The sequence below is a fragment of the Phyllostomus hastatus genome, unplaced genomic scaffold, assembly GCF_019186645.2.
Source record: "Phyllostomus hastatus isolate PE091 unplaced genomic scaffold, TTU_PhHast_1.1 phas_contig_34, whole genome shotgun sequence".
NCBI classification, from domain to species: Eukaryota; Metazoa; Chordata; class Mammalia; order Chiroptera; family Phyllostomidae; genus Phyllostomus; species Phyllostomus hastatus.
In genome coordinates, this window is record NW_025333857.1 from 42,060,991 (window position 1) to 42,080,225 (window position 19,235).

Genomic DNA, 19,235 nt, shown 5'->3' on the forward strand with positions numbered 1-19,235 from the left:
GTCCTGAGTCCACAGAGAGTATAGAAATTTGGCTTTAAACCTAAACATACCATTGGTTTTGGATTCTTGGGACCAGAATTTTGAAATTAGCAAAATACCTTGATGTAAATCAGAACTGGCTGGCCTCTATTTCTGTGTGCCTGTCTTTAGCACCCTGTCTGCCTTCCTGCTCACGTCTTTCAGGGAGGCCTTCCCTTTCAAGGCCTTGATTTCCACACATAATGCAATATGGAAAAAGTAGTTCTTGACATGGTAGCTTGGGCAGTTATTTGTGCTCTACTGGTTATTTCCCTTCCACATAACAGAGAGTAGATGCTCAATATATATTGAGGGATAAATGAGCAAAAGAATGAAAACTGTACTGGCTGGTGTGGCTCAGTGGACTGAGCACTGGCCTGCAAACCGAAAGGTTGCCAGTTCATTTCCCAGTCAGGGCACACACCGGGGTTAGAGGCCAGGTGCCCAGCTGGGTGCACACAAGAGGCAACTGATCGATATCTCTCTTACACATCAATATTTCTCTCCTTCTCTTTCTCCCTCCCTTCATCTCTCTCTAAAAATAAATAAATAAAATCTTTTTTTTTAATAAAAAGAGTGAAAACCTTATAAGGGTTCATTTAGAATATTTGGGAAATATTCTCCAACCCCCAACCTAGGTGAGCGCACCTTCTCGTGTGATGAATAGCACTTTCTTTGTACACTCTGTGTTGTGCTAGCTGGCCACTATGTTTTCACCAAACAGCAGCTCTCTGTTTCCACGTCCTAGCATAGTGCCTAGCACTATGTCAGGGTTCAATACATTTTTGTTGAATCAGTAAATGTCACGGTTTATGTCAAAGAGTTTTGGCAATTACAGGAAAAGAAGCAAACGGGGACTTGAATTTGCAGAACCAGGAGATTAGAAGGAACATTAAGAAGTCTTCAAGTGCATTTCCCTGCTTCCTGATTTAACCATTCCTGGTAATCGTCTACTTTGTTTCTAAACACCATGGGAGGCTTCTTCACCACTTGACTCACAGGGTTTTCATCAGAAACCTCTATGTTTATTTACTTCCAAAGTACATACTATATGCATACCATCTATTTCTTTTTTTCTGTCTCTTTTTCTTCCTTTCAACTTTCTTTCAAAGGGAAAAGCAAGAACAATTAGACATGTTAAGACTATAACATATTAGTCCAGGTGTTTGATGTGGGGTCAAATTAGACATCTCTAAATCCAGATCCCAGCTTTGAGTGAAAATCATGCTGCACTGTGTCTGTCTAAAGCTGGCATTTGAAGTCAGACTTCTAAATTTCTGTGTCACGATACAGACTTGAGGTTTATGCTCACAACAATCTATTCTAGCTATATAAAATTCCAAATACTCCTACCTTTGATTTTTAAAAATCTGACAAATAACAGTTCAGCTAGCATCTATGGTTCAGCTTCTCATCTACATGAACAGTGCCTGGATGAGATGGGTCAGTGAGTACCACCACCCCCATTTTAAACTAAGGGAGTGTGAACTGGAAGTTTTATAATCAGTAGCAAAAAAATTGAAACTAGAGCCTGCTAACTAGTCTTGGTTGTGTCTGAAGTGAGACAGAACATTTCTCTGAAAACCTCTGTAGCCTACTCTCTGAAGTCTGGGATGTGCTTGCAGGACACATTGCCTTGTGATCCAATGTGACACAATGCCTTGTGGTCAGGGGCTTCCAATCATTACTGACATGACATTTGCATGGCAACCCATGCAGGACCAGAGATGGATAACAAACCAGGTCATACTCCATGCAATCAACATGCAGAGCCTCAAAAGAAGCCTTTTCAGAGCTAGAGGGCATCTCTCTTGGGACATTCATTGTAGAAAAAAAAATAGTGGACTTCCGGCTAAGATGGAGGCATAATTAGACACACGGTGCCTCCTCGCACAACCAAAATAAGGACAGCAACAATTTAGAAACAAGGTAACAACCAGATCTGACAGAAAATTGAACTGTATGGAAGTCGGACAACCAAGGAGTTAAAATATACACATTCATCCAGATCGGTAGGAAGGGCAGAGTTGGGCAGCCAGGCAGAGAGGGGTCGTGGCACAAAAAGCGGTGGCACCAGATGCTTAATGTATCTCGGGCGCGTAAGGCATCCTTAGCACAAGACCACAGCGGGCAGGCCCTGGGTGCACAGGCAGCTGGCAGACCTAGCGAGGCGGCGACTGTGAAGCAAAGCACCTGGCTGTCCGGGCCACATTTGGGTGCAGACAAACAAGGTGATATTGGGCAGTGAGACAGATCACATAACCCAGGGTCCAAGTGCTGGGAAATAGAACCTCAGGACACTGATTGAAAACACCTGTGGGGGTTGAGGCGCAGGGAGAGACTCCCAGCCTCACAGGAGAGTGCATTGGAGAGACCCACGGGGTCCTAGAACGTACACAAGCACACCCACCTGGGAACCAGCACCAGAAAGGCCTAGTTAGCTTGGGGGAAGCAGTGGAAGGGACTGAAATCTGACGGAGAGAGGAGCAAGCACCATTGTTTCCTCTTGGACCCTGCCCCCACATACAGCTTCACAACCCAGCAACTGAGCTACCCCACCCAGGTGGACACCTAAGGCTCCCCCCTCACTACATAACAGGCACAACCAGACCCTCCCCCTGAAAATTGCTCAAATGGAAGTACAAATCAAAGCCTCAGAGCCAATACTTTCAAGTGACCAAGAGATCGCCAATCTATCAGATGCACAGTTCAAAACACTGGTGATCAGGATGTTCACAGAATTGGTTGAATTTGGTCACAAATTAGATTAACAAAGGAAGGTTACAATAAGAGAAATGAAGGAAAATGCACAGGGAACCAATGGTGATGGGAAGAAAACTGGGACTCAAATCAATATAGTGGACCAGAAGGAAGAAAGAAACAACCAGACAGAAAAGAATGGAGAAGTAAGAATTCAGAAAAATGAGGAGAAGCTTAGGAACCTCCAAGACATCTTGAAATGTTCCAACATCCGAATTATAGGGGTACCAAAAGGAGAAGAGGAAGAGCAAGAAATTGAAAACTTATTTGAAAACATAATGAAGGAGAACTGCCCCACTCTGGCAAAGGAAATAGACTTCCAGGAAGTCCAGGAAGCTCAGAGAGTTCCAAAGAAGTTGGACCCAAGGAGGAATACACCAAGGCACATCATAATTACATTAGCCAAGGTAAAAATGAAGGAGAGAATCCTAGAAGCAGCAAGAGATAAGGGGACAGTAACCTACAAAGGAGTTCCCATCAGAATGTCAGCTGATTTCTCAAAAGAGACCTTGTAGGCAAGAAGGGCCTGGAAAATATTCCAAATCATGAAAGGCAAGGACCTACATCCAAGCTTGCTCTATCCAGCAAAGCTTTCATTTAGATTGGAAGGGCAGATAAAGTGCTTCTCAGATAAGGTCAAGTTAAAGGAGTTCATCATCACCAAGCCCTGATTATATGAAATGTTAAAGGGACTTATGTTAGAAAAAGAAAATAAAAAACATATATAGTGAAATGACAGTAAACTCACAATTATTAACAACCACACTAAAAAACAAACAAACTAAGCAATCTATTAGAACAGGAACAGAACCATAGAAATGGAGACCACATGGAAGGTTAGCAACAGGGGAGTGGGAGGAGGAGAGAGGGGAAAAAAGTATAGAGGATAAGTAGCATAGATGGTAGGTAGAAAATAGACAGGGGGAGGGTAAGAATAGTATGGGAAATGTAGAAGCTAAAGAACTTAGGACACATGGACATGAACTAAAGGGGGAATGTGGGTAGGAGGGGGTGTGCAGCGGGGAGGGGAGTGAAGGGAAGGAAATGGGACAACTGTAATAGTGTAATCAATAAAATATATTAAAAAAAACAAAAAACAAACAAAAATATAAAAAAGAAGAAAGAAAAATAGCACTTAATTTCCATTTTCTTCTTTTCTTTTCCTGTGATTTAGATGCCTGAATGCTTTCCCCAGTTTTAGTAAAAGGCAAAGTGATGGCTGTAAGCCTCAGGACCTTAATCCTTACCCTACACATGACCGATCAATCATCAATGCATTTCATCCGAGGCTACTTTCACTCACCTAAACCAGAGATGTGGCCAATACTATTTATCATTTGATCAAACAGATTCTCCTTTGTGACATATCTGACTTTGCTATTTAAATCTAAGGTTGTTGGTGACATTAACAGGATGGTGGAGTAAGGACCTCCAAAGCTCTCCTCCATAAAAGCAACAAGATTGCTGGAAAAATGGTTGAAGTACTTTTTTAGATCTCTGGAAATTTATCAAAGCTCACAGCAATCCACAGACTATGATGTTTTGGGTTGGCCAAAAAGTTCATTTAGTTTTTTCTATAAAATAAAAGATACGTTTTTCATTCTTATTGATAACTTTATTGATTTGTGCATTTTGAGTATTTCAGGTCTCTCCCACATGGTATACTGTTGACTGTTCTCAATTAATGTCTTGATTTGATTGGTATAACTTTAATTGGTCTACCTGACTATGGAGCATCATCCAGAGAGAAATCTCCCACATAAAACTTTGCAAACCACTTTTGACACGTTCAGTCAGTCACAGCACCTCCATACACTGCACAAATCCTTTTGTGTGTGTGTGTGTTTGAGTTGCATTTCTACCTTTTTTGAAATCATAAAGCATAATATGCTGAAAATGCATATTTTCTTCCATTTTTAATATTAAAATGGCTACACAAAAAAAATCACCAATTTTGATTTTTTTTAAATGCACACTGATATGATAGCTGGCACAATGCAATCTAACAAAATTGTTTCGAATGAAGTTAAAGACAACTAAATGCTACTAGAGCTATCTTACAGAGAAAAACCAAATTAACTTTTTGGCCAACCCAGTAAAACAACTAAATTGCAGATGGCCAACCCAGTAAAACAACTAAATTGCAGTTACAACAGCAAACTTTCTGGTGTCCTAATTGCTTTGTCCTAGACCACTCTCCCCAGACTCAATGATAGCCTTGAAAAACAACTCTGCAATCACAATGAAAACTGGCAGCCTCACCACCTATGGAGGGACAAAATTAGCTGGAGCTCTCCCAGAGTCCAATTCCGAAGTAACTGCCATTATTTGGCCTGTCTTGTAGTTCCTTTGGACAACCCCATGAGGCTTGTCTGTATTTGCTCTGACTCAGAGCTCACACCATTGTTTCCCTGGGGGTGGCTGTTAATATAGGTATCTGCCTGAAGCAGAGCTAACTAGTGGAATAAGAAATAAGCTAAGCAAAAATTTAAAGAGAGCTGGGAATAAGATGTCTACAAAGGACTTTGAAAAGCTCTGACATTCCTGGGACTCTACAAGCCCAGGCATGTGGCCAGAGTTGTGTTCATGCTTGTGAAGCAAACGAGAAGGACTAAGCTCTCAACTCTGGCAGACCTTGAGACTCCACAGAAGCAGGAAGTGCAGGTGAACATAAAGTTGTAAGCAGGAACGCAGAGTGCTTGCCTAAGCACTGAAGGTAAATCCCTAGCCTACACACGGTGCCCTCAGCAAAGACTGAGAGATTTATTGGTTCCAGGCCATTATTACCAACCTACAGAAATACAGAGGACATTAAGCAAATACTATGAACAACTGTACACCAACAAATTAAATAACATAGATGAAATGGGCGAATTCCTTGAAACACATAAATGATCTAAACTGACTCAAGAAGAAATAAAGAGATATTAGATGTATAACAAGTGAAAAGATTGATTTAGTAATCATAAACTTCCCAACATAGAAAGATCCATAATAAATTTTAAAAACACCAATGTGAAAAAAATGAGAAAAGATAAATTATGAAAATCAGGCAAATCTAAGGTTGTCTGTTTACTTTTAATTTTGTGACATAAACTTAGTGGTCAGATCCTTAAACAGCAGGGATAATCAGATTTTTTTGGTATCATCCCAAGCCAAATATTATGTATCTTACCTGAGTCATCAATACATGTGGCTACTAAGTACTTGAAATGTAAACAGTGCAACTGAGAACCTGAACATTAATTTTATTTAAAGTTTAACTAATCTGAATTTTAAACTGAGCACAAGAAATTCATTTATTGGAAAACATTTAAGTATGTTTGAAACTTGGGTATGAATCTACTTTTTCAATTATACATTTTATGAAATCTAAATACAGATTAAGTATTTCTGATAAAAATTTAGCATTAAAATTGGCATGTACTCTAAGTGTAAAAACACATTGAATTTTAAAGACTAGTACAGAACAAAGAATGTAAAGAAAGTAACTCAATAATTTTGCATTAATCACATGTTGAAATGATATTTTAAATATATTAGGATAAATAAACTACACTGCTAAAATTAATTATACCTGTTTCATTTTACATTTTTTAAAAAAGATTTTATTTATTTATTCTTATAGAAGGGGAGGGAGGTAGAAAAAAAGGGAGAGAAACATCAGTGTGTGGTTGCCTCTCATGTGCCCCCTACCAGGGACTTGGCCTGCAACACTGGCACGTGCCCTGACTGGGAATCGAACCAGAGACTCTTTGGTTCACAGGCCAGCACTCAATCACTGAGCCATACCAGCCAGGGCTCATTTTACATTTTTAATGGACTTACAGAAAAATTTAAAATTACGTACGTAGCTTGCACTGTACTTCTATTAGACGGGTCTACCATAGCTCCCAGCTAATATCTACTGTTTTTACATTATTAATGATTTCTTGTTTTCATTCCAATGCTTGATGACCATGAGTAAGTGGTTCCCTCCCTGATATTTTTTTTTGAAGTGAATCATTTCGGGAATGCCTGAATGAGGAAAAAACAAAATAATTAAATCCATCTCCTCTGAGACATCATGGAGGTGTCATGAGTTACAGTCATAGAGGTTGTTTTCCTTTAGAAATGAAAGTCTAGGAATGATCATACGGATATGAGGAAACAGTAGAGAATACAATTTTTTAAACTACCTTCACAAAAGCAAGATACTGTGTTGTCATGTGTTTTCTGTTCAATTGTAGGGGGGGAAATCATCTAGATAGCTGCAGCCAAGCTTGTCCTGGGCAATGTGGAAACCTGCTTACACACCTGAGTGTGATTCATATTGACCTCCCTCATCACAGTTTTGGAGATGCAATACTCTTCCTCTTTACTTTGCATAATTACTTCCAACCTCAAAACTCTAGTATTAAGAGTATCTGAGTTAGAAGTCCCTGCATATGTTCTAGCACTTATATGACCTTTCAAATTTTAACCTCCATTGAACAAACTCTCCATACCTGACTGGCTCACCAGACAGTCCATGGAGTAGGTCAGCTTTCCTCTGTGTGTGCAGGGTGGAGGCAGATTTCCTGTCTAGTTCTGTATCCAGACTTTCATAAGTGGTTTCCACCCAGCTGACTTCCTTGCAAGCATTAGGCAACATGATTTGGGATTCTATGGGATACCCTCCAGTAAAGGTGTTCTTTCAAAAACTTGCCTGAATTTTCACCCTTAGAAGTTCTGAACTTTATCTGACCTTTCTTGCTGTCTCCCTAGCTTCTCTGGATCCTTCCCACTCCACTGAGTTTTGAAAAATCTTTCAGTTGTCCTATTCAAAAAAGACTTACCCCAAATATGGACAATTAGCAAATGTGGTATTTTTCAAGTGGGGAAAAGCTTTTTTTTGTTGTTTTTTTAAAGTAATGCTGAGCCCTGCCTGGTGTGGCTCAGTGGATTGAGTGCCAGCCTGCGAACTAAAAGGTCACTGGTTTGATTCCCAGGGCACAGGCCTGGGTTGCAGGCCAGGTCCCCAGTAGGGGTTGTGCGAGAGACAACCACACATTGATGTTTCTCTCCCTCTCTTTCTCCCTCCCTCCCCTCTCTAAAAATTAAATAAATAAAGTCTTTAAAAAATGATAATGGAAAAAAACAATAAATAAAAAACTGATGCTGGAATAATTGATCTCCAGGTAGAAAAAAAAAACTTGACTCCCTCTTGCACTACATATAAAAATTTCAGAAAATATGAAAGAGTATCTTCATTATCTTATAGGTTAGAAAAATATATATTTTTAAAATTTTCAATTATAGTTGACATTGAATATTATTTTATATTAGTTTCAGGTGTACAACATAGTGGTTAGACATTTATCTAGTTTACAAACTGATCACTGGGTAAGTCTAGCACCCATTTGGCATCAAAAATGGTTATTACAGTATTATTGACTACATTCCCTATGCTGCACTCTACATCTCTGTGACTATTCTGTAATTTGTACTTCTTAATCCCTTTACCTTTTTCACCCATCTCCCCAACAACAACTCCCATCTGGCAACCATTAGTTTGTTCTCTGTAAGGAAAAGGTTTAAACGAGATATATAAAACAGAAAACACCTGAAAGTGGGACACAGTGTAATTAACTTTGTTCATCAGAATATTACTGTGAAAGACAGCTTCAGAGGGATAGAAGATATTTGTAAACCATATAATAACAAAAGGCCTATATTTGAAATAGTTAAAGAACTCTTTTAAATCAATAGAAAAAGACAAAATCCAGTAAAGGGGCAAGAATAAATATTTCATGAAGGGTACATCTAATGGCAAATAACATACAAAAATTGAAATTAAACCTCAGTGATATCCTACTATACACCCATCAGAATCACTGAAGTTAAAAAACCAGATAAACACAGGTGAGGCTATGGAGTAATAGGAACTCACACTCTGTGAATGGGAGTGTAAATTGGTAACACCACTTAGGAAACCATTTTGGCCTTACTACTCAAGTTGAAAATCCATATCTGTTCCCAATAACTTAGCAATTCCACTCCTTCAGCGTAACTTCAAAATAAACGTGTTACATATGCACCAGGAGGCATGTATAAGAGTATTTATAGCTTTGTTGTTTGCAAGAACTCTCCCAAACTCCAAACTTAGCAACAAAACTCTCCATAAACTGTGAAAATAGGTAGATAGTGTAATATTTATGGAGAAAACTATATATCAATGAAACTGGATCAACTCCAGGTACATTCAACTCTGCAGCTGAATCTTCAAAATATTAAGCTGAACTCAAGAAGCCAGTTACAAAATGATACATCCTGCCTAATAACATACACATGTTTTACAATAAGCAAAACAATTTTCTTGTATGTTTCTACTTGCATGAGGTTAAACAGGCAAAGATGGTACTTGGGGATTTATAATTAGAAGTTAGGGTATAAAGCAAGGCAGGAAAGTAATTACCATAAAGCTGGGATGGCCGTAACCCTGGGGAAGGGAAGGCAGTTGGGACAGGATGCATGCGGTGGGGCCTGTGGGCTGACGGATGGCAATATCCTGTTTCTTAACCTGGGAGCCGCTTTATAATAAGTTGTGTATTTGGTTCTGTGTGTTTTTCTGCATGTCATTTTTCACAAAAATTTTTTTAAAATAAAAAACTCTCTGCCTACAACCCCAATCTTGCCTCCCCTGAGCCTGTCTCTCAGCCAAAGGAATGTCCCTTCTACTCATATTGTCTGCAGTCTCTTAATTCCCACTCATAACCTACAGAGCCTCTTCTCGCTCCCCCAGGGTCATCAGTAGTTGGCAAATCAAATGAACTTATTCTATGCTCTCCTCTGTTCTCCAGAGGAGGTTTTGCTATTGACCTTGTAGCTTTCTTTCCCCTTGGCTTCCCCCGACTCTTCCCCCTGACTTCTCTAATTTGCCCTCTCCTTCAACACTGGTGCTTCCCAGCTTTCCCTCCCTGCAGTCTCATCCTTGTCCGTGGCCCGTCTCTGTGCTAACAGCCCCGAGTGGGTGATGTCCCCTTCCAGGCTCCAGGTGCAGCTATGCATACTTCATCTCCATCTTTATCTAGGTGTGGAAATCATCTGAATTTCAACCCATAAGCCTCAAAATGAACTCATTCTCTTCCTCTCTCCAACCCTATTCCTGGATTTCCTATCTAAAGAAACTTTCAAGTTGACATCTCAACCTAGAAATGTTGACTCACCACCCTCCTTAACCTGGCCCAGTTCCAATAGCTACTGTTATGTTCATTCTGTGTGCTAGGCTCCTGTTAGGACCTGCTGTTTCTATCTCCTATAAACCCGAATGTTGAAACCCCGATTCCCAGTGCGATGATATTAGGAGGGGGACAATTGGGGAGGTGATTACATCTGGAGGGCAGAGGCCTCCTGAACAGAATTAGTGCTCTTATGAAAGAGGCCCCAGAGAGCTCTCTCGTACCCTTGTCCATGTGAGGACACAACAAAAAGACGGCTGTCTCTGAGGAGGTGGGTCCTCACTAGATCTGGAATCTGCGGGGGCCTTAATCTTGGACTTGAACTGTGAGAAATAATTTTCTGTTTATAAGCCATGCAGTCTGCGATATTTTGTAACACAGCTTGAACAGACTGAGACAGAACTGTGTTTTTTGTTTGTCATTTTTTTTACATATATGACATACATTTTAAAAAGTTACATCAGCTCACTTAATTCTTTCAACAACCCTGACATAGGATATTGTTATTCTTCCTTACTGAGAAGAAAAAAACTGAATCTTCAGAGCCAGCAGCTCTTGCTCCCAACTCGAGTCAATTCCAGTGCTGAGAGCTTCTTATCAGAAGTTGGAATCCACCCCGACCCGCAGCACTGGTTTCTTGTTTGGATTGTTATACTAAACACATAACTTGACACACAAACACACACACACACACACACACACACACACACACACACACCATTCCCTCCGTTTCTGTCCCCCTTCAACAGGGACAGTAGAGTACTCTCAAAAAAGCAAATGTTTGGTAATGTTAATTCCGATTATTTTTCAGATGCCTCAGCACACACAGAGGCCACGTGATCTGATGCCAGCCTTCCCCTTTCCCTAGCCCCATCCCCACCTCCACATTTCTTGCCCCTGGCAGGCACGCTTTCAGGCAGTTCTTTTTGCTTGTGATGCTCTGTTGACACCCTTCCCTGTTCAACTGGAGAATCCCAGCCTGACCTTTAAGCCCCATCTGACGGGCTCTCTCCCTCTGTGATGCTGTCACAGACGCCATCAGCCCAGCTCTACCTACATTTACTTCAAGGTATTTGGTGCCAACCTCCAGGGCTATTTTTTGCTTTTGTTTCCTATCACATTATATTGTAATTACAATTGCTTATTTGTTTCTGTCTGCCCTGTTCTTTGAGGGCCAGAATCGTGTATTATTCCTTCATGAATGGGGATCTCTTCCTAGCGATGACCATATCTGGAGGATAGTTCATGGTTCTGCTGAGTAAATACATGTCCCTGGAAATTCTTGTTGAAAAACAAGCGTTGGAAGAAATGACCTGGCCACCACTGGTTGGTGCTGGCGTGCAGTGCTCTGCTGGGGCTGAGATGCCCTGCTCTGCACCCTGCAGCCAGGAGATGCTCTGTTTTGATAGAAGAGAGTGAGGGATAGAAAACAGGGCCACGACTGGTGTGTCCTCCTCATGGACTGAGCAGCCAGGTGTTTGTGACCTCTCCTCAGCAGACACCTTCATCTTGCTGTCACATTCACCTTGTCTCTTTATCCCATTCCATCCCTTTTGTTCTCTTGGATCTTAATAGGCCTTCCACTTTATGCTTCTCTTCTCATTTAACCCTTAGAAGGCGATAAAGACCTGCCACCCCAAAGTAGGCCATACATTCTTTCGGCATGAGAATTTTTTGAGCTAAAGACAACTGACAAAAAGCAGACACAGAAAATCTATTTTCTCCTCCTCCGTCTCCCGGAAACGGCATACATTTTCCTGGTGCATGTGCCCCCTCTCCCACACCAGAGAGAGGTGAACGACACTTACCACTGGAAAGAGAGATGACATCGAGGGAAGGCTGCATAAACACCTCACTAACACCCCGTATCTTCCATTAGTTCTCCCATGTATTTCCCAGACAGCTTCCCACAATTTATTGGCCCTAAATGCCCAACCTCTTTTTTCCTTGTTCAGTCACTTCACATTTACTTGTTCTTTGTTAAAATGGCATGTAAGCCCCTAAGTCTTACTGTTTCTTTGAGTTTTTCACTTTTTTTCTATAAAGACCAATGCAGGTAAAATTAAAAATATTAATTAAATGTGTATGCCTCTTTTCCTGTAAATCTGTCACTGATCCGTTTAATTCACAGACCACAGGCCCTGAATCTAAGAGGGCAGAGAAAACATTTCCCCTCTCCCTACACTTACATTACAGCCTGTGGGCAAGCATCACTGTGCGTGGGTGGCTGGATTGCAGCCCGGGAAGTTTGGAAAATTTGTGTGTGGAAGAGTCAGAACCTGTGCCAAAGCCCTTTCACCCTTTCCTTTTTTTTTTTTTTTTTTTTTGCCAGTGCCTGAAAGTTTGTTTTGGCTGTTTAGTGACTCCGAAGTCTGAGAAATTCATGCTCCTCAGAAAAGGAAGCACACTTAGGGACAGCCCTGAAAAATCCCCAGGCTAGACCCAGTCAGAGCAGCCCAGTGTCTCCCAGTGATGGGACTCTCTGGCACCCAACCCTCGGCCCAGCAGCATTAATCACTCTGAGTTTTGGTTGGTGGCATAAGAGTGGTTTGCACAACCCAGCTGCACTGCTGTAGGCACCCAGGCCACCATCTGACAGGAACTCTGGGACCTGGTTTAAGAGAAAGAAACCCTAGGTGACAACTACATTCAGGATCTGAATTCTCCCCATTCTTTCTTTCTCATCCAGTCTGCAAGTAAATGCTGTATCCTTGCCTGTAGTCAATGAGACAAAAGCAGAAGATAGTCTGCTTCTAAGAGACAGGACAAGTTAAGGATCTAAATAGGTTCTGATTAGAAGAGACTTTTCAGGTTTGTCAACCCAAGAAGGGAAAAAGGAAACAAACAACAAACACACACAACCAGGCTTAAAGACTGCTATTAAAAATCTTATTGGGTTCCAATAATCCCACTGCTTTAGTTAAGAAAGTTGCCAAGGAGGCAAGGAAAGAGGATTATTTCCATTTACTTGGTCCTAAAAATGAATGAAACTGCTGCTCACCTGGAAGCCAGTGTCTCTGTAGCCTTCAGCTTCAGGGGCGGTCCCAGTCTTCAGCTTCATGAGCTCTTCGCTGTTCTTGGAATTCTCTGGTCTCTGAATTCCTGTCTGATGTCTGGTCGGGAGATCCTCCATACCTGTGAAAAAGAACACAGCCTCTGCTGATGTTGAAAGGCCACCTACTGTTGTAGAAACCTGGGCACCGCTTCAGTTTGGAAATGTCAAGACAAACGTCCTCACTGGGGTGGGGCGGGGCAGGGAAGGTGGGTGGGGTAGAGGCTCTCCATTCAGGTCCACCCACCTGATTAATCCTTCCTGTTTCCCCATGATTGCCAGCCCATTTTCACTCCAGGGGGAAAAGTCATGTCCTGCACAAACCACAACCGGACACTCTCTTCATGTCCATGATTGAAACAGTCTATTTCCTGTGGGCTGTGTTGGAGACTAGGCGTGGTGGGGGTGGCTGAGGACATGAGAGCTGGTGTGGTGGGGGTGACTAGGCGTGGTGGGGGTGGCTGAGGACATGAGAGCTGGCTGCAAACAAGTGACCACTGTGCTGTGCCGGGAAGATGCTTGGTACTTTATGTATGGTGGTCTTGGTGTATTTTCAGAACAAGGCAAACTGAGTTGTGGGAAGTTAACAATATATTCAGGATCATTTGACTAATAAAGGCACAAACAGAAGCTAAATCCAGGTATGGTGGATTCCAAAGCCATTTTCTTCCATCACTGTCTGTAGCCTGGGATGTTTTTGAAAATTCAACTCCTAGAAATGTAAATATGTGGCAGATCAATGAAAGGTGACCAATGGTTCATTTAATAAAAGGATTCTTTGCTTTATGAAATAATTAGCTGTAGAATTCTTTAAAAATACATTTAAAATGATCTATTATGTATCTACTAACTTTGAAAATTGTGTGGGCTATGTGGAAATGTAGAAAATGCTTATGATAGGTGAAAAACTAAAATTAATAGAATACTGCATGCAGTGGATGAAGAATAAAAGAAACTATCAAATATTATCAGTGGTTATTTTTGGGTTGTGGTTTTATGGATCATTTTTAGTTTCTCCTATATACTTTGCTGAGTTTTCTGTAAAGAGCAATGTATGACTATTATCATGATACAGACTGCACACACACACAGACTCACACACAATGGTTAAGAGCTTGCTGGAACCAGCTCTGGCCAGGTTGCAGTTGGTAGCAGCACTGTCCTGTACACCAAAAGGATCTAGGTTTGATTTTCAGTCAGAGCACATAGCTAGGTTGTGGGTTCAATTCCTGGTCTGGGAGCATAGGGGAGGCAACAGATTGATGTTCCTCTCTCACACTGATGTCTCTCTCTCTCTTATTCCTCCTCTTTCTCTAAAATCAGTAAAAACCTATCCTCAGCTTAGGATTTAAAAAAAGAGCTACTGGAACCATCCTGCTTCTACCACTTACTGCAGCAAATTATAGCTCAAGAGCTAAACCTAGCCTACTAACACTTTTTGCAATCTGAGAGTTAAGAATGGATTTTATATTTTTAAATGCTTGAAAAAAAATCAAAATGACAATATTTCATGACACATGCAAATTACATGAAATTCAAATTTCAGTGCCCATAAAATGAATTTTGTTGGAACACAAACATAACCATTCATTTATATATTGACTTCTGTGGGTATTGCTCCATAAAGGTAGGGCTGGTTAGTTGTGACAGAGACTGTATGACTCAAAGGCTAAAATATTCATTTCCTGCCCCTTTATGGAAACTCTGTGCTAAACACTGGACTTCCTAGCAATGTGAATACAGACAAGTTTCTGCTTCTCTGGGCCTCAGATTCTTAATTTACAAAATGGGAATAATAGTACCCATTTTACATTATGATTGAAATGATAAATATAACATTCTTAAAAACACATGGAATAATGCCTGGCATATAGTAAATTTGTTGCTTAAAAATAAAGGTAAGATGATTTTTACAAAGTTACTTGCATGTGTTTTAGGTACATCTTTCTACCTGAAGCCAGGTACGCCAGTGGTTGAGCATGTGTTATGCTGCATTCACACAAGAAAGCATAGCATCCCTTGCTGCCCTGGTGGTCAAGTCAGTCTTTCCCCTAAGTCCCCACCATCCTGGCACTGTGAGAAAGTTGACTCCTGATTTATGTGGTGCTCCTGGACCCCTTATTCCAAGCCCCCTATTCCAAGCTCATTGACCAACACCATCCACACTTTCTTTTTGCTTTAGCTCTTCACTGATTCTTTATTGATTCTCTGATAAATGGAGACTTCAGAATTTTTATCAGTTTTTTCCCAATAATTGTGATTTGCCGAAATAAGTAGTCCTTTACCAAATGCAAAAAGTCAGACTGGAAGTGATCAAGAGAGAGGCAGAGAAACTGAAGTCAGATAATGTGGAAAACTTACATGATAAAATTATTGGAACAAACCACTTGTTGCAACCAGATAGTATAACCTTAGCGAACTCAAGATTTAATCTAGTTTAAGGTTATGGAGGAAACTTACACTCTGGAAAAAAAGGGAAATCTTCATTCTGCCATTTATGGTTATTTATAATTACACAAATTTGACTCAAATGCCTGACATTCTTGTAGATACTGTCACATGAAACTTTTATTTACTTACTTTCATAGAGAAGGTAAGGGAGAGAGAAAGAGAGGGAGAGAAACATAGATGTGAGAGAGAGACTTTAATCAGTTGCCTCTCATACACACCCCAACTGGGGACCCAACCTGAAACCCAGATATGGGCCTTGACCAGGAATTGAGCCACTGAACCTTTGCTTTGTGAGACAATGCCTAACCAACAGAACCACACTGATCAGGGCTCACATGAATCTTTAAAAAAAATGATTTTATTTATTTATTTTCAGAGAGAGGGGAAGGGAGAAAGAGAGGGAGAGACACATCAATGTGCAAGAGAAACATTGATCAGCTGCAATTGATCAGCTGCCTCTCACACACCCCCAAATGGGGACCTGGCCCTCAACCCAGGCATGTGCGCTGATTGGGAATCGAACCCATGAAATTTCAGTGGCACTCAGTCCACTGAGCCACACCAGCCAGGGCTCATGTGAATCTTTTAAAATGCAACAACCCATTGATTTTTTTCAGCTCTTTGATTGTAAGACAGTAAATTTGAAGATTTCAAGCATTTTGAAATAATGTCACTGCATAAGCAAGAATACTCTCCAGTGTTCGGTATTAGACTAATCAGGGGCATCACTGCACAGATTATATAGGTGTCATTCCATTATGCTGTACACATGAAACTAATACAATATTGATGTCAACTGTAATTTAAAAGTAAAAACGTTAAATAAAAATTTTTAGAAACCACTGTGTAGTGTTGATTAAAAGACACAGTGACCTGCCCATTCCATTCTCCAACCATATCTGCTAAAAGAACAAATCAATGAAAGACAAATACTGTGTGATCTCACCTGTAACAGGAGGCTACACAACAAAATAAACAAACAAGCAAAATATAACCAAAGACACTGAAATAGAGAACAGACTGACAGTGACCAGAGGAGAGAGGGGAGGGAATTTCAGGGGAAGGGGGGAAGAGTTTGAAGGAACTAGTATAAAGGACACATGGACAAAAACAAGGCAGGGGAGATGGAAATGGGAGGGAGGTGGGGAGGGCTGGAGGGGATGGGCTGGGATGGGGGTAAAGGGCAGAAAACTATACTTGAACAACAATTAAAATTTTAAAAAAGAACAAATCAAGACCTAAAATTCAAGGAAATTGCACACACAACCATGATACTAAAATGCAAGTAGGATGGTAATATACAAAGACATTTTGATTTAAAAACATGTTATCTATTCAAAGCCTATAGTTGAAAGCCTTTAGAACTAATGAAAATTCAGACTTTTTTTGCAGCATGAGAATTAACTTGATATATGTGGCTATCACTTAAAATGATGGTACCTTGGTAGATGCTATGGCTCAGTTTGCCAATTTGGAAATAGAAATATCATCAGAAAATGGAAGACCGTTTCAACTTTACAAGACACCAAATCATCAACAATAATAAGACAAAGAGACATTATGTGCTTCTTGATATGATGCATTGAGGAGGACATAGCATGTCAGTGGTATTCCTGCCCAAAATGCATAACCTGCATCTGACAATAAAGATGTTAGATCCAAACAAGAGATATTTTACAGCATAACTGGTCAGTATTTTCAGAATAATTAGGGTCATGAAAGACAAAGAAGGCAGACAGACCATTCCAGATGGCAGGACACCAAAGATACATGGCAAATAAGTGTAACACACCATCCTGGAGTGGGTCCATTGTTATAGAGGACAATGTAGGGACAATTGGCCAAATTTAAATTTTGGTCATAATACTGTCTCAGCATCAAATTTTCTCATCTTGATGGCTGTACTATGGTTATATCCATGAGAAGAACCGAATCTCTGAAAGTATTAGAAGGATTTCTATTTAGGCCTTGCCGAGAGCTATAGCCTGAGAGCAGAGCTTCAAGAAATTTTTAAACAGTGCTCCAATTTTGGAAAAGTAGAGGGTACTTATATGGGCAGAAGAGTAAGCAAAAAGTACATCTGGTGTGTCAGAAGACTCAATTAGGGTGGGTATGTTTCAACTATTAGCAGTTTCACTTCCAGCAAGATGGAGGAATAGGTGGATGCACCGTACCTTCTCGCACAACCAAGAATAGAACAACAATAATTTACAAATATAATATCACTCAGAACTGTCAGAGGATTTATCTGAATGGAAGTCAGACAGCCAAGAAGTTGAAGTAGACCCGTATATCCAGACTGGTAGGGGACGACGAGCTGGGAGGGCGCAGGTCTTGTGCGGGTCGGTGGCGCGTGGAGGTCTGGGGAAATTTGGCGCAAAATCGGCGCGACAGCCATCCGGGGCGCAAGAACGCAGCGGTGATCCCTGAGTACACAAGCTGCGGCTGGGGGAACCAGTGAGGCAGCGATTGTGGACCAGGGCAGAGCTCACAGCCCAAGAGCCCAGGGAAGTGTCTGAGCCCAGGAGAACCGAACTGCCGCCATTGTTCCCCCCCATCCCTGCTCCCGCCCCCGCCCCCACATATAACATCACAATCTAGCGACTGGGGTGCCCAGCCCCGGTGAACAACTAAGGCTCCGCCCCCCACCATAACAAGAGCGACCAGACCGGAAAATAAATAAATAAATAAATAAATAAATAAATAAATAAATAAATAAATAGGAGAGACAGGGAAAGACAAGACATGTTTCCAGCAGAACAGATCAGTCCCCAAGGACTCATCCTTTTGAGCGACCAAGAAATAGCCAATCTATCAGATGCACAGTTCAAAACACTGATGATCAGAAAGCTCACGGAATTGGTTGACTTTGGGTGCAATTTAGATGAAAGGATGCAGGTTACCATAAAAGAGATGCAGGAAGATACGCGGAGGAGAGCCAATAGTGAAAGGAAGGAATCTGAGTCTCAAAACAATACAGTGGACCAGAAGGAAGATAGAATCAACCAAGCAGGAAAGCATGATGAAATAAGAATTAAAAAAACCGAGGAAAAACTTAAGAGCATCCAGGACACCTTTAAACATTCCAACATCCGAATTATAGGGGTACCAGAAGGGGAGGAGCAACAAGTGGAAAAGTTATTTGAACAAATAATAAAGGAGAACTTCCCCAATCTGGCAAAGGGAACAGTCTTCCAAGAAATCCAAGAAGCTCAGAGAGCCCCAAAGAAGCTGGACCCAAGAAGAAACACACCAAGGCACATCATAATTACATTAGCCAAGGTAAAAATGAAGGAGAGAATCCTAGAAGCAGCAAGAGATAAGGGGACAGTAACCTACAAAGGAGTTCCCATCAGACTGTCAGCTGATTTCCCTAAAGAGACCTTATAGGTAAGAAGGGGCTGGAAAGAAATATTCCAAGTTATGAAAGACAAGGACCTACATCCCAGATTGCTCTATCCAGCAAAGCTTTCATTTAGAATGGAAGGGAAGATAAAGTGCTTTCCAGATAAGGTCAAATTAAAAGAGTTCATCATCACCAAGCCCTTATTTTATGAAATGCTAAAGGGACTTATCTAAGAAAAGAAGATAAAGAAAAGACATGTATAGTAAAAGGACAGCAAACTCACAATTATTAACAACCACACCTAAAGCAAAACCAAAAGAAACTAAGTAAACAACTAGAACAGGAACAGAGCCACAGAAATGGAGGTCACATGGAGGGCTAGCAGCAGGGGGGTGGGAGGAGGAGAGAG

At 41.0% G+C, this 19,235-nt stretch overlaps 1 protein-coding gene across 5 annotated transcripts in view; it reads right to left on the bottom strand.

Moving 5' to 3' along the window:
- Positions 1 to 19,235, bottom strand: part of SLC28A3 (solute carrier family 28 member 3) — an 85,024-nt gene that overhangs the window by 41,538 nt on the left and 24,251 nt on the right. For all 5 annotated transcript variants that reach the window (XM_045840724.1, XM_045840725.1, XM_045840726.1 and 2 more), the window contains one exon: positions 12,979 to 13,112. In XM_045840724.1, coding sequence (XP_045696680.1) covers positions 12,979 to 13,110 — 132 coding nt within the window. In that variant the 5' untranslated portion in view covers positions 13,111 to 13,112. The remainder of the gene's footprint in view (positions 1 to 12,978; positions 13,113 to 19,235) is intronic.